This window comes from Spermophilus citellus (assembly GCF_964194105.1).
Source record: "Spermophilus citellus genome assembly, chromosome: 4".
Classification (NCBI taxonomy): domain Eukaryota; kingdom Metazoa; phylum Chordata; class Mammalia; order Rodentia; family Sciuridae; genus Spermophilus; species Spermophilus citellus.
This window is the reverse complement of record NC_138185.1, coordinates 218,130,575-218,157,948: the sequence shown is the minus strand read 5'-3', so window position 1 is coordinate 218,157,948 and position 27,374 is coordinate 218,130,575. Positions and strand designations below refer to the sequence as shown.

The 27,374-nt window shown below is 57.2% G+C and overlaps 1 protein-coding gene across 2 annotated transcripts in view; it reads left to right on the top strand.

The window, feature by feature from the left end:
• SYNE3 (spectrin repeat containing nuclear envelope family member 3) overlaps positions 1–27,374 on the top strand; it is an 84,565-nt gene that overhangs the window by 43,240 nt on the left and 13,951 nt on the right. For both annotated transcript variants that reach the window (XM_081290914.1, XM_081290915.1), the window contains 13 exons: positions 600–772; positions 2,060–2,369; positions 8,610–8,771; positions 9,658–10,008; positions 12,074–12,207; positions 13,769–13,943; positions 17,719–17,901; positions 19,028–19,171; positions 20,007–20,141; positions 22,476–22,637; positions 22,762–22,934; positions 23,400–23,529; positions 24,952–25,113. In XM_081290914.1, coding sequence (XP_081147040.1) covers positions 600–772; positions 2,060–2,369; positions 8,610–8,771; positions 9,658–10,008; positions 12,074–12,207; positions 13,769–13,943; positions 17,719–17,901; positions 19,028–19,171; positions 20,007–20,141; positions 22,476–22,637; positions 22,762–22,934; positions 23,400–23,529; positions 24,952–25,113 — 2,394 coding nt within the window. The remainder of the gene's footprint in view (positions 1–599; positions 773–2,059; positions 2,370–8,609; positions 8,772–9,657; positions 10,009–12,073; positions 12,208–13,768; positions 13,944–17,718; positions 17,902–19,027; positions 19,172–20,006; positions 20,142–22,475; positions 22,638–22,761; positions 22,935–23,399; positions 23,530–24,951; positions 25,114–27,374) is intronic.

Genomic DNA, 27,374 nt, shown 5'->3' with positions numbered 1-27,374 from the left:
CCCAGGTGTCTCTGAGTTAAAGTGGCCCATCAGAGGGCCCCTTTGTCTCCTAGATATAGACCTGCCATGAGTCCTGCCATGACTGGTCACCTGTGGGAGCGGCTGTGGGACCACGGCCCTGGTGCTAACGGGGAAACAGGGTTGCCGATTCCAGAGGCTGCACTGGGCCCCTGGGCCACGCTGGCCCCCACAGTAGTCCCGAGATGACTGTCTGTGACATACACCGCATGTGTTTTCTCTTTTCATCCTGAAAAAACAATCAGAGAGGCAGACGGTGGTCATTCCACCTCAGAGTGAGAAAGCTCCATTTCACAAATGAGATCACGGAGCTCAGGGCAGACTGAGAGGTGTCAGACAGACCAGGCCCAGTGGGCCTGCGTACTCCCAGGACGGGCCAGCAGTGCCGGGCTCCCCCTCTTCTCCTACCTGGGAGCCAGGAGCGGGTCTCCCGTGGTCACGGAGGAGGGGTGCAGGGCGGAGGTCTGAGCCCCGCTCCTCCAGCCCCAGGGTCCGGGCTGTCAGCTCCAAGCCACTGTCTTCTCGAGCCTGGGCCTGTCTGTGTGTGCCCAACCCTGGGAAACTGGCTTTTGTGCCCACAGAAAATCTGTCAGCTGGAGCCCGAGGGGCGCGTGAAGGTGGATGTGGTGTTGCGGGCGGCCGAGGCGCTCCTGGCGTGCTGCCCCGAGGACCAGAAGTCGGAGATCCTGGCCCGGCTGAAGGACATCAAGGCCCAGTGGGAGGAGACCGTCACCTATATGACTCACTGTCACAGGTAGGGCAGCCAGGACAGGGGACCCACCAGGGCTGCCGACCCTCCTGGGCCAGCACCACGCTGGCCTGGAACCTGTGTCCAGGGGGCATTTCTCAGTCTTGGGATTCCTGGAACAGGATATTCTTTGGGGTTCGGCCCCGGCCTGCCTGCCTCTTCCTCATTAGTATCCAGCTTAATGATGACAGTAGATACTGGGAGCCCCCAGGTTTGCTAACGAATCCTGGTAGCCTGCTCACGCGTACGCCCTCTAGGTTAGCCCCCGAGAAGAAGGCCTGGCCTGCCAGCTTTGGCCCCATGCTCTGCCTGCACCAGGGAGCCCGGCTTGGGGGGAGGGGTTGGAGAGGAGAGACGGAGACTAGACAGACCTGGCCTCCACTGGAGCCCGTTACTTGCTGTGTGGTTGCTGTGTGATCTTGGGAAAGTTACCAGACCACCTTTTTTTTTTTTTTTTTGGTGCTGGGATTGAACCCAGGGCCTCATAAATGCCAGGCATATAATTGACCACTGAGCCACATCCCCAGCCTCTGAACCACAGGCACTTCCTCCAGTCACAGGGGCCGCCAAGTGCTCCTGAAGGTTAGGGGGATGGTAGAGATGACCAACGGCAAGGGCAAGGCCCGGTGCTGTCTTCCAAACCCTCCCACTCAAAATCCCAAACAAAGTGGCTTGAGGTTTGCTGCCTGGAGTGAGAGGGCCAGGTCCACCTTACAGATGGGAGGGTTCCTGCGTGTGGCTCAGGGGCCCCTGAGGCCGGTGGAGAGGCGTGCTCACGCTGAGAGTTCACGGCGCCCCTGGAACCCACATGCAGGCCACAGTCCCCCACTGGATAGTAACTAGCAAGCCACAGACACCACTGCATCTCCACGTTGATGGCACAGTCCCAGGTGACCTTGTCCTTCCTGACTGTGGACAGCATGTGGCAGGGGACCAGGCCATGTGTCCAGAGTCCCGGTGGCAGGGAGATTTTGTAGGGATTGGTGTGTTGATCGTGGAACTGGGGTGCTAGTGGCTTACTGCTGCCTGAGCCACGTCACTGGCTGGTGGTTCTCAGGACATACCTGATGCTGAGCCACGGCCTCACTGGGAGCTTATCAGCAGGACAGGAGGGTCTCTTCCTGGAGGACCGAGCGAGGTCTAGAATCTGGAGTGTCGACCAGCTGTCCAGTGACTCTGGGGAACCGACAGGGCCTTCTCCATGGCCCCTGGTGCTGGGGCGGGGACAGTGGCATGGCCCCTGCCCAGGAGCCAGGCAGCACCTCCTCATGGCCTCGTGCTCTGTGCCCACAGCCGCATCGAGTGGGTGTGGCTGCACTGGAGCGAGTACCTGCTGGCCCGGGACGAGTTCTACCGCTGGTTCCAGAAGATGACGGTCACTCTGGAGCCCCAGGTGGAGCTGCAGCTGGGCCTGAAGGAGAAGCAGTGGCAGCTGGGCCACGCCCAGGTGCTGCTGCACAACGTGGACAACCAGGCCGTGCTCCTGGACCGGCTGCTGGAGGAGGCGGGCTCCCTGTTCAACAGGATCGGGGACCCCAGCGTGGACGAAGAGGCCCAGAAGAGGATGAAGGCCGAGTACGACTCAGTGAGGGCCAAAGCCCAGGTGAGGCCAGCCGTGCCCTATCCAGCCACCTCCCCGCCATCCATTCACCGTTCACTGTCCAGCCGCCCAGCACCCCTGCCCCCGCCCTCCCTTCAGCACCCTCCTGGCCACCTTCTCCTTCCTCACCACCTGCCTCCCACTGTCACCAAACCTGTCTGGCCCCCACCCTGCCCACTGACCCAGCCAGCCCTCTACCCACCCATCCCCCCCAGCCTAACCTGTTCATGTGCTCAACCTGGTGATCACCCACCCATCATGCACTGCCCCTCAGCCCACCCACCTCGCCACCCACATTCACCCATCTCTCTCCCCGTCCACCCCTCACCCACCTGCCCTTATCTACTGTCTCCATCCACTGATCCACCACACACCAGGCACCTATCCGTCACCTTCTACCTACCCGTCCATCTGCTGCCGCCACCCACCACTCCCCATTACCCACACATGCCCAGAGTCGCTCAGGGCTTGATGTGCCTGTGTCTGAGTCCACAGGTGGTGACCAGTGGCTGGTCACTGTGCTGTTCTTCTCTCTCTCATCCCTCCCTCCTCCTCCTCCTGTCCCTCGCCTACCCCCGCCCTCCGCCCGTCCCTTGCCCACCTTGCCTTGACTCATTGGGTTACTGAGTTCATGTGATGAAGTTCTGTTTGGTTCTTTATTATGTCCACTTATTCTTTCTTTATCAAATGTCCTTTTTTCCTAAAGTCTCCTGTTCCTCCTGGATGCGGATCGTATTCTGAGCATGTGTACTTCTCGGTCCCCACGGGGCTGTTCAGGCAGCTAAAGCCCCAGGGTCTGGTGCTACTGCTCATGTGTCTCCTGTTGGGGGGACTGTTTCCTGGGGGCTCTGGGGGTGGGAGCTGTGAGTCACCCCAAGCTTGCTCTGTGTGTCCTCGGGGGTGGAACATGCCCGGCCTGCAAAACTCCCCTGGGAATTTACCTTCATAGTCCCCCTGGGGATTCCTGAATCAAGTGGGTTCTCTAAACTGAACCCCAAAACCAAACTGTGGGACAGGCCCCTGGCTCTCTGTATTCCGAAGGTGACTGGTTCTGTCTGTTAGGCCTAGTCTAAACCACGGGTTTCTGTCTCACGCTGACTTTATGAACGTATGTGTTTCTAGTTGCCCTTGGCTGGTGTGGGCAGGAAGCCCCCCTAGGGCTCCCTTGTAGGGGGTCTCTGCTTCTTCTGCGGCCAAAGTTCATGCAGAGTCCAGCCTGAGCGCTCAGCCCCAGCTTCTAGAAACCAAGCCCAGTGCGCGTCATGCGGAGTTCTCCGCAGCTTCCCTCCTGGTCTGGGGACTGTTCCTTCCCACTGTGCCAGGTGTGTGCTGGGGGACAGGGCTGGCTCCCTCTTCCCCATGATCCTGCTGGCCTGGCCGGAGGACAGCACAGGGCTGGAAGTCTCCTGGGCTCCTCCTGCTCAGCTCAGGGGAAACAAGCCCCATAGTAAGGAGAGACAGGGAATCGGTGGGGAGCAAGGTGGTCAGGCTGCTGCTTCCCAGCTGTGTGGCCTGGGGGCCGCTCCCCTGCTCTGCCAGGTTGCCAGGGCTGCTTGAGACACCTGTGTGCTCTTTAAAATCAGCAGTGTTTTCCCAGCGTGGAGGACAGCCTCTGCTCCAGGTGGGTGAGAATAAATAGCAACAGCACCCATGTTGGGCGTGCAACAGGTGCGCAGGGCTGTTTGCTGGATGCACAAGTCCCCATCCCTGCAGCAGGAAGGGGAGCAACCCGCGGGGCCCCAGTGGGCTGTGGCAGAGGTCCTAGGACAGCTGCTCAGGGGTCAGGAACTGGAAGGGCAAGGCGGGTATCAGGTTCGTTCTTGCAGGTGTAGCAGCTGATCTCGTCCAGCAAGCCAAATCCCAAGTGGCCAGGGCAGGCTCAAGAGCAGTTCTCTCTCCAGGTCTCCCCTTGGGCCCTTAAAGGGCACAGTGCTGGCCCCTCGTCCTGACTGTACAGAAAACAGGTGCCTGTGCCCATCAGCAGAGCCCCTAGTGCAGGGTGCAGAGGAGAGGGAACGGAAGCCGTTGGTGTCCACGGGGTGGGCGGGTGCCAAGGTGCGGGCTGAGCACTAATTCTGGCCCCAAGGCAGGAATGGTCACCTCGGAGAGTCTCACTGTCATTCCAGGGGACTTCCCCCTCACATGGGCCAAAAACCTGTAGAAATGGCAACTCTTATCGGGAAGCACTACTTTTTACAAGCCTCTTCCTGTCTCTGGCCTCACTCGATTCCTGCAGCCTTCTTATGAAGTAGACAAAGAAGATGTTATTGGGCTTAGTTTTCATATAAAAAAAATAATCCAAGGGTCTGACAACCCTGGCCACTGGAAGAGACAGAAGTTCTGGGTGGCTCCCTAGGTGCTCCACCTGCAGCTGGGCCTCAGGTCCAGGACGCATCAACACACCTGGGCTCATCTTCCCAGCGCTGGGCCCTCAGTGCTTCTGCGGGTCAGGCTGGGAAGTGACAAGCAGCAGAGATGGGGGCGCTTGGGACCCCTGAAGGAGGGTGCACTTCCTGCCAGGTTTCCACGAGGCTGGGGGTGGGCTGGGGGGCCGGGGTGTGGGTCCTCCACTGAGACAATAGCAATGTGGGGGCAGCTGCCCCGGTGGAAGGCCCCCAGAGTTGCCAGAAGAGCTGGTCAGTGTGACTCCGATGTGGCAGTGGGGTGCTGGTGTGTGGGGGTGACTGGATCCTGATTCCAGAAGTGCATCCATTTGGCGTTTTCAGCTGTTGGCTGAAGTCCCTGGACCCTGGATTTTCTCTTCCGGGCCCCAGAGGTTCGGCAACACTCCCTACTCCGAGGGAACCCATTTAGCTTTGGATGGGGAGGGATGTGGCACTCGGTGAGGCCTTCCTCATCTTCCCCAGAGCTGACTGAGGGAGGACCGAGGTGGACAGAGGGCAGGGCCAGGCGGGCCCTCCGGGTCCCCTGCAGGTCCACTCAATGGATCTTTCCAGGTTGAGGAGCCAGAGTTCCCACCAGGTTCCCAGAGGGTGCCACCACCTTGGAACACTGACAGGCTACTAAGAGGGCTGTGGCCCAAGGTCCTCGTCAGCACAGTGGGATCTGGCCCCAGGGAACCAACTCCGGGGCTCACCCTGGCCTGCCAACCCTGGACACAAGGAAAATGCTCGGGCTTCGCCCAAGCAGGAAATGCAGATCCAGTGGCCCCAAAGATCCTTGGTGGTCCAGAGTCCCCTGGTCACCTGCTCTGCGTGTTTGATGGCCAACCTCACTTTGCATGAAAGGCTCCCTCAGGGCACCCCAGTGACTGCACAAGGGCCTGTGAGGGTCAGTCCTGGGAACTTCCTCTGGGTCCAGGCCTGACCTTGGGGTGGGAAGGGTCCGATGTTGGTGGGGAGGGGACCAGCGTGGCCTCTGGATGGTGAGATTCTGGGTTGGTCAACAGGCTGAGCCGAGCTGAGCAGAGACACAGGCTGGCCCAGAGCAGGCGGAGGGAAATCAGGCTGGTGGCCGGTTGCCCAGAGTGTCCTGCTTGTTTGTGTTTAATCCACTACTTCCGTTTGCCAAAGCACAAGATGAATAGCAGCGTCCTCTTTCTTCCGGCCTCCCCCCTCCCACCGTGGGCCTCAGAGAAGCAGTGTTTGTCTGGTACCTTGGCCACTGGTCAGAGACACAGATCCACGCTGCCCTTGCTCACTGGCTGGGCTGTGACATCCCTGACGGCTCCGCTGGGCCACAGACGGCTTGATTGTTGGGTCTAAGGCGGAGCACTCTCCCATGTGTCACCCCAGACATCTTCCCACGGCCACGTTGGACCCTGCCGTGAGGGCTGCGCCTGGCACGGATCTCATCTGGATCCCGGCCCTGCCCGCCACTCCTCTCGAGCGCCTGCTTCCCATCACCGAGACTTTTATTTACGCTGGACGTGGCGGGTGCCAGCATCTCATCACTCACACACGGGGCACCTCCCGTGGGCCCTTCCTGGGGACGTGGGGAGAGGAATGCACTTCCCTCCCACATCCGTCACCATCAGCATCCACGGGCCAACAGCCTCCGCTGGCTGCTCCTGACCCACGACCCACGGTGTTTACAGATGAACCTTCCCTGGGAATGGGGGAGCTGGGCGGGGGTTCTGATGGATGCCAACAGTCCCTTGGGGCTTGGGGAGCCAGCCAGGGAACCGGCTAGGTTCCAGCACCCTCCCCACGGCTGCAGGGGACGGTTCCTGTTCAGGGTCCACTTTGGGATGCAGGCACTTGTTTGGAGAGAACCACTCAGTTCTTCCCTGAAGACTTGGTCTGAAGCCTGGGAGTCTCCGTCTCTAAAATGGGGGGTTTTCTCCCGTTGTGATGGTTGTCACAGAGGGTTAAATGGATCAGTGTTTCTAGATTTGGTGAGAAGCCTCTCAAAGGAGAGGGAGCTTGCACAAGCCGCTGGGGACGTTTTTCTGGTCCACTTGTCTGTGTCTCTTCCCAGTTGAGAGCTTCTGACTTAGCCTCATGGCAAGCAGGCCCCCCCCCCCCCCGCCCCCAGACGTGGCCTCTCTCCAGGATGAAAAGCCCAGGTCAGCAAACTGCAATCCTTGTGCCAAATCCAGCCCCGCCCCTGCTTGTGTCTGCCCTGGCAGCTGGCAGCGGTTTCCACATTTTTAAATGGTTGGGAGAAGTTAAAAGCTGAATGTTTCATGATGGCAAAATGGCATGAAATCCCAACTTTACTATCCAAAATGAAAGCTGTGTTGGAACATGTCATCCTTGACACGCTGGCTAAGGATGCTCCTGTCCTACAACAGAAGTGGCCGTTACGTGGCTGGCGGATTGCAACAGAAATCAGGCGGAGGACAAAGCTAGACCCCATGCCGTGCAGCCCTTGATAGAAAGTCTGCCAGGCCTCACTCGAGCCGTGATTTGGGGTCTGACACTTGAGGCTTGAACCTTGATTCTGTCAAGAGTTCTGTGACCTCCTGACTCTAGTTTGGACAGTGGCAGAAGAGAGGTTTTGTGGCATCATGTTAAAGAAGATAATGCGTAAGTTCCAGTCACACTATGGAATGAGCCACTGTCTTTTCCCTTCTCTTGACTGTCCCTGGAAAGTCCCTTTGTTGGCTGACACCCAGGGTCTGCTCTTCCTGTCACTCAGGAGGCACACCTTGAGCCGGTCCTGAGCTAGATGACATAGTGGGGCAGCGTTGTCTGTAGTGATCTCCTGGTCCCCCTGAAGGTGGAACCTGATGGAGGGGTGCTGGGCTAGGGTTGCATCCTCGTGTTTTGGAAATACCCTGGGCCTCCAGGGTAGTGGGCAGAGCTTCAGAGAAAGAAGGCAGGGCCCTGGGGTCAGCTCTGCCAGGTGGTGCTGTGTACTGTGCCAGAAGCCCTGGGAAGCAGGGGATAGTAAACTATGACTCATGGTTACCAAGTGCTTCCTCGCTGCAGGGCACTGTCCTTAGAGTGGCACAAGCCCTGGCTTATTTCATCTCCCTGCACCCCAATAAGGTTGTTAGGAAGGAAGAGACTCCGGCAGAGAGGAGTCCATTACATGCCAAGGTTCCAACTACAGGCAGTGGGCTCCCTGGCCCAAGGCCTTGACCCGTGGACCACAGAGCCTCATGCCAAGGACCTGTCTTGGGATGCCAGAATTTATAACTTGCATTTAAGCCTGGGACAGTAGGGAGCCATCAAGGGGCTTAAGAGACAGCACTGTGATCAGGGAATTCTAAAGAACAGTCTCTAGGAGCACAGTAGGTCTCACAGCAGGGATACTGTCATTTCCCCCAAGTATCAACTACCCTGCCTCTGGGGCGTTAGACCTTCAGTGGGACTGGCTGAAGGTCAGATTCCAGCCCATGCAGTAAGCATCACCATGTCCGTGGAGAAGGGGGCAGCCTGTGTACCCTGTAGGCATGGTGCTAGAACTGCCTGTTGGCCCTGTGTTGCCACCCAGGTTGGCCTTCCCCACTGTCTGAGCCTGGCGACCTTGGGCAAGTCCTATCACCTCTCTGAGGCTCAGGGTCCTCCTCTGCCAAACCTGAATAATCACGGGAGCACTGCATGGGCTGCCAGGAGAGTTCAAGAAGCTTGAATATGTAAAGCTCTTAGCGGGTCGCCATGGTGCTAAGCACTGGAAGGGACAGTGTTCCGGGGGAGTGTTGTCCTTGTTGTCACCAAGCCCCAGGTGTTGAGTGCCATTCCTAGGACACAGCAGCAAAGAACACCAGCAGTAGAGTTAAAGGCAGGGACAGCCAGACGGGGGACCCTCACAGCAGGTTCTCCCCTCCTGTAGGACCGGGTGGAGGTGCTGGAGCGGGTGGCCCAGGAGCACGAGCAGTACCAGGTGAGCGTGGACGAGTTCCAGCTGTGGCTGAGGGCCGTGGTGGAGAAGGTGCACGGCTGCATGGGACGGGGCTGCTCGCTGCCGGCCACGCTCCGCCTCTCTGCGCTGCAGGTACGTCCCAGCCCCAGGCCCCGGACGCCGTGGAGGGAGCGCCCCCCTGCGGCGGGTTCTGAGTTACAGTTAACAGGGCAGCGCCTGGGCACAGGAGCAAGGCATCCAGCGCAAAACGCTGGGGGTCTGGCTGCTTCACAGAAGTCCGGGAGCCAGGGGCCATTTTTGGACACGCAGGACCACAGCAGCGTGGTCTAGACCCGTGGGTTTCAAGGCAGGCAGGTGGCAATGTCCAGACACATTTTTATTTGTCACAACTGGGGGTGGGTGAGCTGAGATCAGGGATGCTGCTAAACACCCTCCAATGACCAGGACAGCTCTGCAGCAGGGGATGACCCAGGCACTCATGTAGTGCCCAGGAGAAGAGCCCTGGGTGGACCTCGGGCCCTCAGTCCAGAGACGCCGGCCTTTGTGACTGCATGACCCTGGAGAGACCCCGGCTCCCTCTGCTAAGTGAGTGGGCAGGTCATCCTCAATAATTCAAGAGCCATGTGGCACCTGATGGGTGTGTTTCGTATTTGTATTTAATGGACTTACTTTTTAAAATGTTGATGAAAGTTATTCAGGAAAAAAATATTGTCATAAATGGAAACCCAGCACCATTCCTCATATAAACACAGTGAAACTGTCCCCACAGTGCTGTCAATGGCTCTGTGCCTTAAAAAGATGGACCAGTGCCCCAAAGTGCTAAGTCAGAGAAGCACCCAACCGACTTTCTCCTTGACCTAATCAAAGGCTTGAGAAGGGCTTGGGAGGGAATCAGGTGCTCACCCTGCCACCCATCCTAGGGCAGAGAGTCCACCTGGGCAGCCCTAACCCAGGAATCCAGGGATGAGTGCCCACGTGGCATCCCAGGTCTGCTTTCCCCCTGCCCTTCCCGCTTCAGGACATCGCCAAGGAATTCCCCCGGGGCGAGGAGTCTCTGAGGAGGCTGCAGGAGCAGTCGGAGGGTGTCATTCAGAACACCTCTCCTCTGGGCGCGGAGAAGATCTTGGGAGAACTGGAGGAGATGCGGAAAGTCCTGGAGAAGCTGCACGGCCTCTGGGAGGAGGAGGAGGAGCGGCTGCAGGGACTGCTCTCGTCCAGGGGGGCCTGTGAGCGGCAGATTGGGCTGCTGGAGGCCGAGCTTGGAGAGTTCAAGAAGGGACTTCAGAGGTTGGCCCAGGAGGGCCTGGAGCCTGCAGGGAAGGAGGCAGGGACCGAGGACGAGCTGGTGGCCCGCTGGAGGCTGTACTCGGTGAGTGGGGTTTGGCCAAGCCCTGGAGCGGTCCAGGTGTGTGAGCCTGGGGGTCACCACTCGGAGCTCCTCCGTGGGACGGAACAGCCACCAAGCCTTACGCACACTCCCTTTGGCTTCCTGGGTCTCTGGTACCTTCCTGGAGGGGTAGAGGACAAATGGGTGTTCACCCCCATTTTTCAGATGAGGAAACTGAAGCCCAGAGAGAATCCCCCCACCATTCCCAAGGTCATAGGGTGAGCTAGAGAGTAAACACCAGAGGTAGACAGGGCCTCAGACTCCCTTGGTGGCTTGGGGTGGACATCTCAGTAGAGTACAGGCTGTTACCACAGAAAGAAAAGCTTGTAATGGAGACATGACGAGTGACAGACACAGCGGTGGGGGCGTCTGGGGAGGCCAAATGGAGGATGGTGGGGTGGACTCCAGACCCAATCAGAGGACACCCTGCTCCTTTACACTTAGGAGATGTATTAGTCATCATACTGTCATATCACAGAATACCTGAGGCAATTCACTTATAAAGAGAAAAGGTTTGCTTTGGTTCATGGTTCTGAAGGCTCCAGTCCATGATCTAGTGGCCCCATTTCTGTGGACCCCTGGCTCATACCAAGAGCTCATCTCATGAGTCAGGAAGAGGAAGAGACTGGGGCCCCAGAGTCCTCTCCAAGGGCACGCCGCTTTCCCCTAGGACCTAGGGATTTCCCGGTCTCATCTCCTCAAGATCCACAGCATCTTCCAAATGCATCGGCCTCTCCTCTTTCTCATCTTTGCCCACAGACAAAAATGTTTTTGGAGGTAGTAGCAGGCAGTGACCAAGGGCATGCACTCTTTCGGCTTTCTTGCGATTCAGTCCTGTGGCAGACCAGGTCACACTGCAGCGATCATCTTCCTGCAAGGGAACCATTTCCCCTCTGCATGAGCAGAAGGTGCTGTGGTCCAGGGTTAGGGCCAGGAGACTCTGGGGCCAGACCTCCTGGGCTCAGCCCTGCTTCCTCCCCTTGCTTTTGGGATGGCTTTGGGAGGATTGCTTTAGCCTCAGTTGCCTGTGAATTGGGGAAATGACAGAGCATTTGGAATTGCATCTGCCACAAAGGCAGGCTCCCACCAGCCCCGCTGCCCACTAGTGGCCCACATCACCCGAGCGTCTCCTAGAATCCCTCCAGAGCTTCCTTCCTTTGATCCTGTTCCCGGGGATTCCCTGTGACTAAGCCTGATTGGGGCTGCCCATGGGTCCATCCCTGTGCAAGGAGGTTCTGAGGTCAGCTCAGGAGGGCAGAAGCCCAGGGCTGCCTCAGGGAGCCTGGGTGGCAGCCGCCCTGGGCCCCTGATTTGCCCTGTGTGCCTGGTCAGTGCCACCTGTCCCCTGTGGCTGGTGGGAGCATGCCCCTTGTATCATATGGGACAGTTTTCAGGCCTGCCCTGTGTTGCACCCCCCCAGCCCCAAAGTGCTCTCTAGCACCCCACCCTGCCTCCTCCTGAGCAGGAGCCCAGAGGGGCTTGAGTTCTGTAGGTCAAGGTCAAATTCCAATGTCCCCAGCAGGAAATGGCAGCCTCTGGAGGGGCTGATCACAGTGAGGTGAAGCGATTTGAGCGTGGTCCATCTGTAGAAGTAGAGATTCACAGAGCACCCTGTGATGCACGCTCCATTTTGAGCTGACGAGGTGGCCCAGCCGTGAGGCACACAGTTTGCAGGTTTCACGACTGTCCAAACCGCTAAGCCCGAGTGTCCTTGTGTAGAACGTGGGCCAGCCTCTCTCCAGGCTGGTGGTGAGGCTCAGGTGGATGAGGCACCTGGGGCACTCTGCAGGGGACAGCGTGCCCTCTGCCCTGGGTGTTTGTGCATGAGGAGCTGGCAACTGCCACCAGCATATTCAGAGGCAGGTGACAGTAAGAACTGCAGCTCAGAGAGGAAAGGCCAGCCTAGGAATGAACTGACGGGCCCCTGCCCTCGGTGACAGGCTCCTCTGACCTGGCGCCACTCACTGGCCTGTGCTCAGCCCCCTGCAGTCTGTGGCCATCCCCTTGAGGAGCCTTATCCACCCTGGGGTGTCATCCTGTCCTGCAGGCAACACGGGCAGCGCTGGCCTCCGAGGAGCCCCGGGTGGCCTGGCTACAGGCCCAGCTGAAGGACCTCGTGGCCTTCCCCGACCTGCAGCCGCTCTCCGACAGCGTGGTGGCCGCCATCCAGGAGTACCAGAGGTACCCGGGGAGCCCAGGGTGGGCAGGACTGTGGTGCATCCGCCTCCTGCTGAGTGACCGGCTGCTGCGGGTCCTCCCTCGGCTCAGGCGCTGGGCCCTCTAGATCTGTTCTGGGTTTCGCTCCTAGAAAGAGGCCTGGACTGTTTCTGTCCTTGGTGGGCAGCCCAGCGCCCATTCCATCAAGTCTCTTCATGCCAATTAACATCGGGAAGGGTTCACCACGCAGTGGCCCCAGGGGAGGGCTACTCAATAGGTCAACAGCAGTGCCCTGCCTCTGGCCACTCTGGGACCTCAAGCGCATCTTCAGACCAGCCTCTGCCTGTCCCCTTAGCGGGTGGGCATGGCCTGGAGTGGAGATGGCTTCCCTCTGAGGCCTGAAGCAGCGTGGGAATGTGGGGTGTGGCCCTCTTTCCCCGAGACGTGCTAACACAGCACAGCGGCCTCTGCTGGGTACGGGCTCCCTCAGGCAGAGCAGGGGTCCAGCTTGTGGTGTCTCTCCCCCACAGCCGTGCCCAGGTCCCCCTCTCCAGAATCAAGGTCACAGCCTGGGTCCTCTGTGAGGTGCTCCAGGGTGGTGTGGGGGGGTTTATGCCAAGGGTCAGAGTGGCCGAGGGGCTTCCTCTGCCTCAGCTTTCTGTCCTGGAGCTTTCCAGGGCTGCACATCTCTGTCTGGGAGCTGGACCTTGGATTTGAAAACGTGCTCCTAGAAATGAGTGGGGCCTGGGGTGCTGTCTGTTAACAGAGGGTTCTGATCGCCCCTGCTGGGGCCGTGCCCATCTCAGGTCTTCACGGTTTACCCTGCGGCTTGCAGTCCCCTGGCCAGGAGTCCCCTGGCTCACCTGCTGTGCCCTCTTGTCCTGACAGCGTGGACCTGGAGGCCCAGCTCTAGGATGGGTGAGGTTTTCAGAACCTGCCGCCCTTGGTGGACCTTACTCCCTACTCCTTGGGGAGTGTCAAAAGCCCAGCTCGATTTTGCAGCCATTTTATTACAGATGGGCAAAGCCCTCGGGGTCAAAGGAGCCCTGGACGCTAAACCCCATTCCTGTTTTTTGCTCATTTTTTAAAATTAGACCAAGCTTTTGGTGTTATTGGTTCATCCTCAGTGGGCGGGCCAGGCCTCTCTTCCCAGGAGACGTCTCTGTATTATCTCAGTTAGCACTCACAAGTGTTTTGGGGGGCACCGTGTTCCCCATTTGTCAGGTGAAGAAACTGAGGCTCAAGGATGAGCCAACTAGATCGCAGACTTGTCTGCCAGACTTGAGACTCCCGGTCGTCCACCCCTCCTCTGGACTCTGAGGACGCTCACACGTCTTATTTATGTACAAGCGCAGAGGCCCCGGGAGCCCTGGGGTCTGTGCCCAGGAAGACCTGAGCATGTGCTGAGGCCTTTCCACGTCACCCAGAGTCCCTTCCCCTGTACCTCGTGCCCATGGCTGCAGACCCTCCCAGCAGCCTGCGGGACGGAGAGGGCCCACCCCGACGCAGTGCTCCTGGGCTCCCTGGGGGTCCGGCGGGGCCTCACCCGGAGCTGACCCCGCTTTCTCTTTCTTGGTCCTCGCAGCATGAAGGGGAAGAGCACCAGGCTCCGCAACGCCACGGGGGTGGAGCTGTGGCAGGGCTTCCAGCGTCCCCTGCAGGGCCTGCAGCTGTGGAGGGCCCTGGCCCAGCGGCTCCTGGGGGTCACCGCCAGCCTGCCAGACCTGCCCTCCATCCACACCTTCCTGCCCCAGATCGAGGTAACTGCGCCAGGAGGGCCGGCTTCTGTGGCCGGGAGGCTGCTGGCTGAGCGTGGGGCGTGTCGGCCACCATCCTGGGGACGGGTGTTTCCCTGGCCCCACAGACACGGGCTCCAGCTCACTGCTTGGGCAAGACCTAGTGCACAGGGAATGTCATGTTGTCATCTGTGATTCAGGTCATCCTCAAACTTGGGTAGGAGGCAAAGCCTGGGATGACCCCAGGACGCCCCACTGACCCTCTCCCACCCAGAGGTAGCTCCCCTTTCCTTCTGGACCCCACCATAGGCCGTCCTCTGTGGAACATTAGCCATTCTGTGAGAAAGCGGTGTTGTCAGGCCAGTGCCTTCACTGTGGCTACAAGTGACAAAAGCTGCCCAGTGACAGGTTAAAACACAGGCTGACTTTAGGACTGAGTGTCATCAAGGACCCAGGCTCTACCTAGCTCAGGTGGTGTTTCTCCTTCTGGCTCCAAAATGGCTGCCACCACCCCACACACGCATCCCCCACAAGCAACACCTGTTGCAGGAGGGAACTGTGGGGGCCGAAGGGCTCCTTCCATCACCACTTCACTATCAACAGGGAGGCCCATCCCAGAAGCTCCAGCAGCTTCTCTTACATCTCATTGGTCCCTCAAAGTCACTTGACCATCCCTGGACCAATCAGTGGCTGAGGATGACGGGATCCCTGGGACTGGCCTGTGGCCATGGTCTCAATAACCCCGGCATCCAGGTGGGCACTTGGTCACCCAGCCAACATGCCGGCTATTGGGTGAGGGAGGAGGAAAGGCCGTGGGGTGAGCAGCTGGCAGCGGCTGCCATGGTCAGTGCTGTCCACAAGAGACTGAGGGTCACCTGTCAACACTGTTCTCTGCCGTCACTGAGCTCTGAAGTCCACGGAATGCTTCTGTCCCCAGTCGTAGACGGGTAGAGTGGAAAGGGACACAAAAATGTGCCGGGTGTCGGCCTCCTTTTTACACTAGTGTTCCTTCTGACTGTAGAAGGCCTACCTGCCAGAGAATGGGAGTCCCCCAGGCCGCAGTGCCACCGTTGACCTGTGGGGACACTATCTCTAGCACTTTTCCCGTCCCTCTAGGTATCCGCCCTGGAGGGCATTTCTTGACCCTAGACCATGGCCCACGTCTTGGAGCTCCAGAGGATTTTCCATTTGGGGCTCGTGTTGCCACACAACTCTGTTTTCTGTCTCCCTAGTTTTTGAGTACAGAGCACGGCCCTTCCTTCCAAGGGCTCCGTGGTCATCTTTTTGAGATATTCGTCAGTGAATTTCTTGTGCACCACAAACCTTGGTGCTGGGTAAATCTGGTGGATTCCACCTAGATTTTTCCATGGGACATGATCCCTGACAGGCAGAAAGTTTAACTAATTAATTACTATTTTTGTGTAGTTGGGCCTGTGTCTCTGGTGTTCTCACTGCACACATTTGTTTTTTTCTCAGCAACATTTAAAACAGTTCAAATAAAAGTGATCTTCTGCAGCAGCCGTGGGATTTCCACTTTGGAAATGCTCGTGATTTCACACATCCACCATTAGAGAGTTAGGCTGCTCCCAAAGCCTTGTTGTCATAATTAGTGTGTGTTGGATATTTACGTATAAAATGTGTTTCTATTTTTACCATTATGCATCTCATTTTGCAGAGGAGAGATTGGCTGGAGCCAGGGAGAGGTCAGAGAGCCTGTTCCCGTCAGGCTGCTCCGTGGAGGCCGAGGTCAGGCCTCTCCAGGGAGGCCGAGCTGGACGGGAGCAGCGGGCACAGGGCTCCTATCTGATGTCCTCATCTGTTTTCACCCAGGTTCTAGAAACAGCTCTGTGAGGTGGAAGAACTGATTTTATTGTTGTTGCTGGGCTGTTAGGGGAGCCAGTTCCCAGAGAGGGCAGCCCCTGGCTCAAGGTTTCAGACACTCAATGGACAGGGCCAGGACCCGCCTCAGGCTGCCAACTCCGCCTAGCGCTCTCCTGCTCTGCCAGGATCCCGTCTCCACCTCCTCCTTCCACCGGGGTTGAAAGCAAACCAGGGCCTCTGCCAGGCAGGGGACACAAGTGGAGTCTCTCCAGGGTGACCCAGGACTCCCAGCCCAGGTCCGCTGGCGGGAGCAGGGGGAGCCAGGAGCTCAGGTGTTCTGTTTGGTGCCTTCCATGTCACTCTCCCGTGCCACCCCCTGGAGGGAGGGTTCCTTCAGCAGGTGTGGCTTGAGTGGCCAGCTTCAGTTGTCCTGGCTGGGCTCCTGGCTTTAGCCTGAGAGTGTCCTGCGCATCTGCGGGTTTCTGGCTGGTGAAGTGGCTCCTGAGGACTGTCATGAAGCTCCAGACCCAGGACAAGGGTAGGCAGGGCCGTGCTCCCCCTGAAGCCTCTGAGGAGGCTCCCTCCCTGCCTGCGATCCCGGGCGACCTTGGGCTGGTAGAGATCTAGATCTCCGCCCGCTGACACACGGCCACCCCCTCCCCACCTTCCTTCTGTGAATGTCCACGTTCAAAGCTGCCCTTGGTGCGAGACCCTGGCCGCCCTGATGACCTTATCTTAACTCTGTACAAACCCCATTTTAAGCTATCACATTCCGAGGGACTGAGGGGGAACACTCAGACCTTACTGCATCTTTTTTGGGGAGACACATCGGGGCCCACCCAGCTGGTCAGTGACGGGAGCCGGGGGAGCTGAGCTTCTGTGTGCTCTGCATGCGGGGCACCCAGAGGCTCCTTCCAGCCCCGTCCCAGCCCCAGGAGGGGCGCGTCCCTGCAGGTTCTACAAAAGAGGAAAGGGAGGCTCAGAACCACCCATGGCCTCCCAGTTAGCATGGAATCCAAACTCAGGTGCCCTTAACACCTGCCATGCAGCCTCTGGACGCAGTGGACACAGGGGCATGGCTGTGTTGCTGGACAGCCTTGTGTGGCTTGCCACAGGCCGGGTGCCCTCATCTGCAGGTCATGCCAGCGTGTCTGAGTCACTCTGCCAGCCCGCTGCCCTTCAGGGGCTGACATCAGCACCTGCTCCTCCAAGGAGCCCTCTCTGATGTCCCCAGCCAGCACTGACCACCCCAGCGCTTCCCGCCTTTGAATTGCACCTGCCAATCTGCCTGAGGGTTTGGTCCAGCCCCAGCCCCGCACCTTGCTCAGGGTCTCAGGTCCGGGAGGGGGTGTCAGTAACATCACCAGGTATAACACGGGGACCTCTGGCTTCCAGAACTCCTGGGCGCATGGTCAGGGCAGGCCTCCTGGAACAGGCAGGGCCTGGCCGTGCAGGGTGCAGGTGTCCTGGAGGCCAGCTGCCATCCTCTGAGGTGGCTTCTGAGTCCCCTCAGGTCCCCTCTTTGCCTGGTAAGCCCCTGCATATCAGAAGTCCACCGAGGGGTGACCCCTCCGGGCAGCCTCCTGCCTTCCCATGTCATGGCCCCTCACAACACTGCTGGGGGAGGCCCTCTGTCTAGAGGTCAGGCTGGTTCGGGGAAGTCCCGGCTCCCACTGGGAGGCCACAGGCAGGTAGAAGCCACATGGTCCAGCGTGTGCGGCCCTCAGTGGCAGTGGCAGTGGAGAGGAGCCAGATTTCTGAGATGGGGAGAAGGAGGAAGTATCACTAGGCTTTGGTGACAAGGTGGGTGGTGTGGGGTGGTTGGGAGAAGACTCGGACTTGACCCTGAAGTTCTGGCTTCTGTCTGGGTCTCTGCCTCCGTGACACCTGCACAGAGGCGCACCTTCCTGCTGGGCAGCACCAGGAACGGGTGCTCCTGGCCCGCTGCTGAGCTTCCCGGGGGTCCTGTCACCCACAGGCGGCCCTGGCAGAAAGCTCCCGCCTCAAAGAGCAGCTGGCGATGCTGCAGCTGAAGACGGACCTGCTGAGCAGCATCTTCGGCCCAGAGCGAGCCAGCGCCCTTCTGGAGCAGGTGGCGAGTTCTGTGAGGGACAGGGACCTGCTGCATAACAGCCTCCTGCAGAGGAAGAGCAAGCTGCAGGTGAGGGGCGGCGGCATCTCGGCACTGGGCCTGGCCAGTGGGAATGGCCCTCACGGTGGTGTTCCAAGCCCCACTGCCGCTCACCGCTGTGGCCTGGACGAATCCTTCTGTCCCTCACCCTCTCAGGCTCCTCCTGCATAAACTGGGTAGGATTCTCCCAGGATCCCTCTAACTGGTTCCCTAGCCACCTGTCTGTCCCCTCGCTACACTGCAATCAAAGTGAACTATCTTATACCACAGGGAGCTGGTGGAGGGACCAGCGCAGGTGAGAGCACTTGGAACTGTTAAGCCACCATGATGCTGGAGGCTGGTGTCATTAGTGACACACTGACTGTCCCCAATCCAAGATGCAGCTGGGATGCAGGGAACAGCCTCCTCTTCTACAGGATGAAAGCTTGCTGAGCTGGCGGGGATGATAGCAGCTCCGAGGCATAGGGCAGTGTCTGTGGCCGGGCACCTGCTCAGAGTGTCACCCCCTGATCTTATCTGATCCACGGTACCCACGAGGACCTGCTATTCTTCCCCCTGTTTTACCGATGAGGAAACTCAGTGGTGGCTCTTGGCCAGGGTGGCAGGGCCAGGACATACCCCACACGGCCTGACCCCAAGCCTGCTGTCTCACCTCCTGTGTCCTCTGCCTCCATTAGTAGGGCCAGGCAGGGTTTTAGGAGCTGGGGAGACAAAGAAAGGAAGCTGAGAGTTCATCCCCAAACATTCACAACTTGGTGATGGAAACCAACAAATGGACAATCCCCAGGAGATGTCCAAAGGCTGTCTGTGAGCCAGTGGTGACCTGGTCAGCATATGCAGGGTGGGCTTCCCGGAGCCTCAGTGGTAAATAAAGGGATGTGGCTGTGTCCAGCAGCACTTTGCCGACGTAAACAGCCTCTGGTGGGATTTGGGGAGGGGTTTGCCAGCCCCTGTTCTAGAGGGATGTGGCCAAAGTGTTATGCAAGGACATCATGGGACCCTAAGAAGAGGCACCCAACCCCAGCAAGGCTCCGAGAAGGTTTTCTGGAGCAAGAATGTGCTGAGGAGCAGCCAGGCCTTCTATGGGTGCCAGGTCTATAACAAGGTGCCCCTGAGGAAAGCTCTTAATTCGCAGCTGCCCATTCTGTCTCTGCAGAGTTTGCTTGATCAGCACAAGGACTTTGGGGCTGCTTTTGAACCCCTACAGAGGAAGCTCTTAAACCTCCAAGTTAGAATCCAAGCCGAGAAAGGGCTTCAACGGGACCTTCCTGGAAAACAGGCCCAGCTCTTGAGGTTGCAGGTAAGGGGTCTGTGGGGCCGAGTCAACCCTCACAGGGTTGACTCTTTTGTGCATAAAAGCAGTTCCTCCTCTTCTAGTAACCAGCAAAGCCAGAGCCAGCTTGAGCCAGAGATTTACACCTTACTTGAGATCTGACTTTTTGTCTTAATGGAATTTCTGCTTATTTATCTGATGGTTCTTGGCCTCAGCAAGGCCTTTAGCACCTTCAAACTGCAGATTCTGAAGCCTAACAAAATCATAATTATTTACCTCTCAGTTTCAAAGCCTAACATTGGTATTTGTTTTTAAAATTGCATTGCTAACTATCCCTAATGGGTCCAGAGGCCTTCAGTTAACTAACACAATCCTGAGATTGAGAGTATGCATTTTAACTCACACACTGATCATTGATAATGATTGGTTGGATAAGGAACTTGCTGGTTTTGAAAATGCATGTGATCCAAAGATTATCTTTAGAACCCAAGGACAGCTCATATATAGATTGAGAGTTCTCTGCAAGATATTACGCATGGTGCGTTTGAGTCTTGAAACCTGAAATCGGGATGATCATCAAGTGAAAGTACAAGTGATTTTGTCCCCCATGATGTCCTCTGATCTTTTACTGAGTTTATTTTCATGATGTCCCAGAATATTTTGGTCTGATTTTAAATTTTTCATCAGCCGTGAGCTGGGCCTATAAGACCAGACACGTGGTGCATCTGCTGATGTGGGGAGCCCTGTATCCTGGAAAGCCCCCACCCCAGGCCCTGGCTCTGAGCCGACCCCCACCTCCGCCCTGATCAGCCTCAACAGTGAGGGGCAGGGAGGAGGCTCAGCCCTTCCATCTCCACGGCAGGGGCTGCAGGAAGAGGGGCTGGAGCTGGGCCTGCAGATCGAAGCCATGCAGCCTCTTGTCCAGGGGAATCCCAACCACCAGCACAAGATGGACCAGCTTTCTTCTGACCACCAGGCCCTGCAGAGGCCCCTGGAGGTAAGGCCGTCAGAGGAGCCTGAGTGGCAACCAAGAACCCTGGGCTCTTGGTGCCTTTTCCCCTCTTTCCTTCCGTCCTCCCTTCCCTCCCTGCTTCTTGGGACAGGTGATTACTGAGGCCTCCGCACGGGGGCGCTGCACTAGGCTTGCGAACAGAGCAGCCTGAAGGAGAGGGCCAAGGCGTCGTCTCCCTTGGGGATGGTCGTTCTAGTTGGGTAGATGCAGATGAATCATCAAGAAGCAAGTAAAGGCTCCACTCAGTATTGAGCTAAGGGCCGCGAGGGGGAAGAGCTGCTGCGACCCCAGCAGCCTGCGCGCAGAGGCCTTTGCAAAGGGAGCCCTGAGCCCCGGTGGCCGCAGAACCTCGTCTGCAGAGCCCTCTAGTGGCCGCCTGGACACTTGCGTGTGTGGACAAGTGGAAACGCAGACTGCAGCCCCACTTGGGCGCTGGTTCCTTCAGGTGGAGGCCTGGGTCTGCCTTTGTGTGGAGTCCCGAGGCCGCGAGCTGGTGTCGGACAACCACATGTCAAGAAAACAGTGTGAGGCAGGTTCTTCTGCCCACCCCACCCTGCTCAATGCCCTCTTTACAACCTCCAGCCCATAGGTAATGTGAGTTCCCCTCACAGACCATTTAGAACTTTCTAGAATATAAGAGATTTTTAAAAATAGTTATAATCAAATATTGTCCTTTGATGCTTAAATGCTCCCAGGTGGCTACATCAAGACATGGGGAGATGGTCAGTAAACGCTCCCTCCAGGTCACGGCCACAGGTGCCCCATCCGTGGTGGTGCCTGCTCGACCTCCTGGGATGCGGTTTTCTGGAATGTGACAAAAAGTGATCAAACCAAAGTGCAGGTCCCATCCTTTTACACCAGGGACATGTCCCTGGAGAGGCTGGCATCTGCATTGAGTTAGACACTCCAGGGGTCTCCAGGGAGCACAGCACCACCTATAGAGACCCACGGTGCAGGTGACGCATGGAGTCTGCCTAACCCAGGAGCAGCTTGTGGTCTCAAGGTCGAGGGAGGGGGCGTCGAGAGACAGGAAACCACCCCGCAGCCGAAGTCAGCTCCGGTACCCACATCCAGTCGGTGAGCGAGGTTGATCAGAAGTCAGGAGCTAGGGACTGCAGACTGCGACAGTCCAAGTCATTTAAGGGGAAACCGCCCCTCCTGTTATTTGGATGTTCAGTGCTTGTTAAGTCTAGTGAGTTTTAATGTGCCCCCCCCCCCCAGACAGTGATCTTCCTGTCTCCCAGGGGTAGGTCCCAGCTCTATGCAGTAGGGAGCCATTGAAGGCATTGGGTGGTGAGAACTAGGAGGAGTGGGGTTTTAGGTAACGTTTTGCCCTTGCTGACAGCCCTCGAGGACAGATGCTCCATACCCCCTGGAGGCCCACGGAATGCCCAGCCCCTCTCTGGGTCCCCATCCCTGGCATGGTCCTGGAACCCTGCAGGGCCAGCCTGTGTTTGTGGAACGCAGGAAGGCAGGGCCTTTGGTGGCCCCACATAACGAGACCCTAAGCTGGGAGACACAGCAGGAAAGGGAACGGTAGGCCCTGGGTCTGACTGGCTCCTAGTGAGATGAAGAAGGTGCTCAAAAGGGTCCTGGGCAGGGTGACCAGGAGCATGGAAAATGGCCTTCTTCTGTGTTCAGTGCCATCTTTCCTGGAGACAGAGAAGAACAAGGTTCCAGCCTCCGAGGCCTCAGTTTCCCAGGAAACAGGCCTCAGGGAGGAGAAAAAAGTAAGACTGTTTGAAAACCTGTTGGTGAAGTTCAGTCCTATCCAGAAAAGTGAATGTCTTACTGGGCACCTCGGCGGAATCTTAAATTAAATGGATCGGATTCAGCAGCACCCAGAAAGAACCCAGAGCAACGCCAGCCTCCCTCGCGCCCGCCAGTCACTGCCGGCTCCTGACCTCAGACTGGACCCAGCGTCATTTAGGCTTACCTGACGGAACCACACAGATGCTCATACTGTGTCCGTGCTGGCCCCCCACAGTGTGGTTGTAGGTTCATCCGTAGGGTTGCCCTGGTGCGGCGTGCCCATTCTTGCTGCTCTAGAACATTCCATTGAGCAAAGGTGCTTGTGCCCATTCACACCAGCCCCACCTGCCCTTGGCTGTTTCTATAGGAGACAGGCCGGGAGGCGTTTTGAACCAGACTTGATCTTTGGGGATCCTTGTGCTGTGCCCAGGGAGGACCAGCCTGTGGTGTCTGTCTGGCTGTGGGAGGAGCCAGGGCCCAGGCGGTCTGGGGTCCTGCGGGGTTGGGGGGTGCCTGGCTCTCTGCCTGCTCCAGCGCTCAGTGCCCTGGCCTCCGGCTGTGCTGCAGGACCTCGTGGACAGGTGTCGGCAGAGCGTGCGGGAGCACTGCACCTTCAGCCACCAGCTGCAGGAGCTGCGGCAGTGGGTCACTGTGGTCACACAGCTGCTGGAGTCACACCAGCGGGACGTGGGCCCGTGGGATGCTGTGTCCCGAGAGGCCGAGGTGGAGGTAAGGGGGTGGCTCCCTCACCTGCGTCCCCCAAGGCAGCCTCTCTGGCTGACGCTCCCACCGTGGGAAGCAGAGACCTCCCCAAAGAAGGACCCTCACTGTGTGTGTCCCCCGTGTCCTCCAGAGGCTACTGGCTGACCTCCCTGAGAAGGAGGCCCAGCTGCCCCTGGTCGAGGCGCACGGCCAGCTGGTGATGGAGAAGTCTTCTCCTGAGGGGGCGGCCTTGGTCCAGGCGGAGCTGCAGGAGCTGGCGGAGGCTTGGCGGGCCCTGAGGCTGCTGGAGGAGCACCTACTGAGGTGAGAGGCCCTCGCTGGCTCTGAGTCTTGTCTGTGGCAGTGCCCCCCTTGCCACCAGGAAGAGCTCCGAGCAGATGCCTGGGCTCTGAGCCAGGCGTCGTGCCAGGGACCTGCCCGCCTCCCCACACCTGGGCCCCTCTGGGGATTCTGGCAGGGACGGGGGGGCTGAGGTGTCCGTGGCTGGGGGTCGGCCTCCAGCCCGCTCTGGTGTGAGCCTCAGTTTCTTATCTGTGTCCTGAGCATGTGCACCTGTGTGACCGGGGCGGGGGGGGGGGTTGCAACGAAGAGACGGGATACATGGGAGACTCAGGAGCATCTGCCACACCTGAAGGATGGCTGCTGGCTCATTGTTGATGGGAAACCCAGAAGTGTCCTGCCACCCTTGAGGCCCAGGGCTGTTACTTCTCCAGTGCCCCGATGGGTCCCCATCAGGTCACCACCTTGAGGGGCTGTTTGTCTTCCCAGCCTCATCAGAAGCCAGCAGCTGCAGAGTACAGAGGTGGACACCGGGAAGAAACTGGTCTTCACCAACAACATCCCGAAGTCTGGGTGTCTCATCAACCCCATGGACCCCGTTCCCAGGCATCGTCGTGGGGTGAGTGTGTCTAGCAGGGAGAAGGGCCAAGTGCTGGGTGGGGTGGGGTCTGCAGCATGGCACCCTCCCTGCCTGGGACCCCGGGCTCAGCTCCCAGGCCTTGGCCACTTTCCATCTCACTTGTCCCTGCTGTGGCCCCAAGGGCAAGGGTGCCTGCTGCAGAGAGGGCCTCAGGCAGGTGGCGGGCCACCCTGGGCCAGACTGGTCCTTCCCTCTCTGAATCCCTAGATGGTTCCCCAGCAGGGAGGACAGTGACAAGGTCACAGACCTCCTGCTGTCCTTGGATTTAGACCTGAGATCACAGGAGAAGGGGGTACCTTTGTGCCTTGGCTGTATATTTTTGAAAAGAACTAACATGGTATCATCAGCACTTTCTCTTTCTGCCTTTAAACAACTGAGCCATGTGGAAAAGAACGTTATTCCTTGTTTTTCAAGAACAATCCATCAAAGCCCAGTGCAGTGATCACACCTGCTCCAGCTAGGTGGAGGCGGAAGCAGAGGGTTCCCTGAGCCCAGGAGTGCAAGACCGACATAGTGAGACCCCATCCCAAAAAAGAAAAAGAAAATCCAATTATTCATTCTCCCACTCCTTCCTTCATCCACCCAAACACATTTATTGAGTGCCACTGTGTTCCGAGGATTGGCTTAGAAAGCAACTCAGAGCTTTTGCGACTGTGACGTGCACCTGATTACAATCCAGCAGCTTGGTTGGGCCCCACGGTCTGCATCGCTAGCAGGCTCCATGCTGCTTTCTAGTGCAGTTTGAGGAGCAAGACAGGTCCATGGGCAGTTAAATGAGCTTACAAAACTGTGCAGACGTGGGCAGACGGGTCGATGCCATGAATTTGTGGTGGAGTGGACCTGACCCAGACCTGGGGCAGGAGAGCCCTCCTGGGAGCATGGGCCCTGGAGGCTGAGTGGGAGTGAGAGAGGAGGGAGACAGGCGCTTCAGACAGGGGGCACCGTGCATGCACAGACCCAGAGGGAGGCAGCCCAAGTCCAGGGGCTAAGACACGCCTGCAGGCTCCGGCTCAGAGAGGAGCACCAGCTTGACCTTCGGAGGCCACAATAGCCAGAGCCCGAGGCTCTCAGGCCACATCAGGGAGGCACAAGGTGATACCACATATGGAAGGTGTCTCGTGCTCTATACTGATCACTCTGGTCACAGCCACAGGGTACACGAGTGGTAGAAGGGTGACTGCTGGATAGCGGTCCTGGTAAGAGGTGACGATGACTTGCACTAGGAATGAAGAGGTGACACTGAGGCATGCTCCTGACCTAGATGTGGCCATGTTAAGTAGAGATCCTCCCCTCAGGCCTCTCCCTGTCCTCATCCCCCACCGCTGCCTCAGTCGCGTCCAGGCCCACATGTCCAGTGGTCCTCTCTCACCCCCACGGCTCTGGCCCTGTGTGTTCCTGCAGGCCCATCTACTGGAGGAAGAAGGAGGCAGCCATGAAGATTTCCCCCAGCTCCTGAGGAACTTTGAGCAGTGGCTACAGGTAGAAAACTCCAAGCTCATTCAAACCATTGCAATGAGAACCACCACCTCCAAGGACTTGAGGACCAGAGAGACAAAGCTGCAGGTTTGTGCCCAAGAAGCCACCCCTTGCCTGTGGGCTTTGCACCCATAGATGTGTTTGCTCTAACAGGGAGCACTGATAGTCATTTGTGAACTGTTCTCACTTGTGTAGAATTAATGCTTCTTAAACTTTTTGGATTCAAATATTTTAGAGCTTTTCCTTGCTTTCCTTCACTCAGCCTCCTTTTCTTATTCCTTACTTGGGAATAAGAATATCAGCCCTTGTCTCTAGACGCCTGTATCAGTTGGAAATTGCTGTGTAATACACAACCCCAACAGCTTGCAGCTGAAAACAGCAGCTGTGTATTTAACTCATATTTGGACCCTGAGCTCAGCCTGGCTCCTGCCCGTTCAGAAGGCCAAGGACTGGGCTCCCTCGCCTGTCTGCTGTCAGATGAAGGTCAACCAAGTGCCTCTAATTCTGGAGGTCAGCAGGCTGGTGGGGAAGAGAGTGACATGGACCACACATCTTATCCTCCTGTGGGGCAGCCCGGGCTTCCCATGGCAGAGGCAGGTCGGAGGGGACAGTGGGAGCAGGCCATGCCCTCGGAGGCCTAGGCCAGGAAGGGGGGCAATGTTAACTCCCCCTCATGGCCCAGTCACCTCTCAGTTCTCTTGATACTGTTACAATGGCAGTAAAGTTTCAACATGAATTTGGGGAGGGGCAAGAATTCAGACCCTAATAGTCACCAAATCCTCCTTGGTTCCACCTCCTTGAAGGCTGTTTTCACTGTGAGTGCCTCGGTTTAGGCACTGTTTTTCACCTTGATTGTAGAACTAACTTCCCAGATGGTCTCCCTTCTCCCTGTTGGGACCCTTCCCAGGTCATGGTTCATTCTGCAGCCAGAATGACCCTCCAGAACCACGGGGACAAGAGTGACCTTGTCCACTTAATGGAAACATTTCAGAACAAGTTCAGACCCCAAGGTCATCATGCTAGGCCTTTCTCACCAGACCCCAGCTTGCCTCTTCTCTTCCTTGTTTTAATGAAATCTCACTATGACATGCTGGAGTCTGACGTTTGTTATCTTTTAATCCTTTATGGGATTCATTTGAACACCTGACTCTATGATTAAGGATCTTTCTGGAATATTCTCTGACACTATCTCTTTAAAACATTGTCTCTGCTTTAGTGCATTTTTTTCTCTCCTTCTCTTATGTCATTAACACGTAAATTATTTCTTCTCACTCTGTGCTTCATGTCTCTTGGCTTCTCTTGTGTATTTTCCGTCTTTTTATCCCTTCATGTTGCATTCTGAATATTTTTTCTGACCTGTCTTCCAGTTTACTGATTCTCTCTTTAGCTATTACACATGTTGATTGAGTGTAACTTTTGTAATTTTAATGATCAACTCTAGAACTTCTATTTGGTTCTTTCAACAATTTGCTGGGTCATATTTCCTAGCTAGCTTCCAGATCCTTGCTCAAATGTTTACACTAGTCTTTTAATTCTTTGAACACAGTAAACATAGCTGTTTTATAATATGTCTAATAACATCAATATCCCAAGGCATCTTAGGAATGGTTCTGATGTGTGTTATTTCTGCTGCTTCTTCTCCTTAGTGCCTTGTATTTGTGTGAGGCTGTGATTATTCTGTGCTGAATATTGTGGTGGACAAAATATGTGTTAGAGTAATTTGAGATCTAGGATACCCTCTGCCTCCAGAGAGGGCTTTTCTGTGGTTGTTCCTGCTGAGAAGGAGGCTGAGTCATTCTGGGACACTGAACCCAAGACCAAGGCTTGCAGGCCCCTGGATTACAAGATGACCTGGAGCTGGGCGGCCAGTCTCCACCAGGCCCAGATTTACTGCTGGCTCACTTTTGCTCTGAGGGTGAAGCCTGTAGGCGTCTCAGCTAGAGGGGAGTTGTTCTGTCCACCTCCAGGCAGCCCAGAGTCTGACCTCTGCCTCCCTACCCCGTGAGGAGGTTGCCAAACCACAGATCTGCTTCACAGCCATTTCTTCCAGATTGGAGGATATCCTAAGGGTGAACGCAGGCCTAACACAGGCTTGCTTCTCTGAGGTTCCTTTCGTGTTGTTTTGGATTTCTGGTTTCTTGCGGTGCTAGGGTTTGATCCCAGGGCCTCTCATGTGCTGGGTCAGGGCTCTGCCCCTGAGCTGCACCCCCAGTTCTCCTTGCCTGAGTTTTGACCTGATGTAACTCACTCTTTCGTTAAGTCTTTTGATCGTTTTAAAAATGTCTTTAATATCATGTCCTCAGTGCAGGTTTGTTCCCAATTATCCAGTTGACCATCACCAGGAAGCC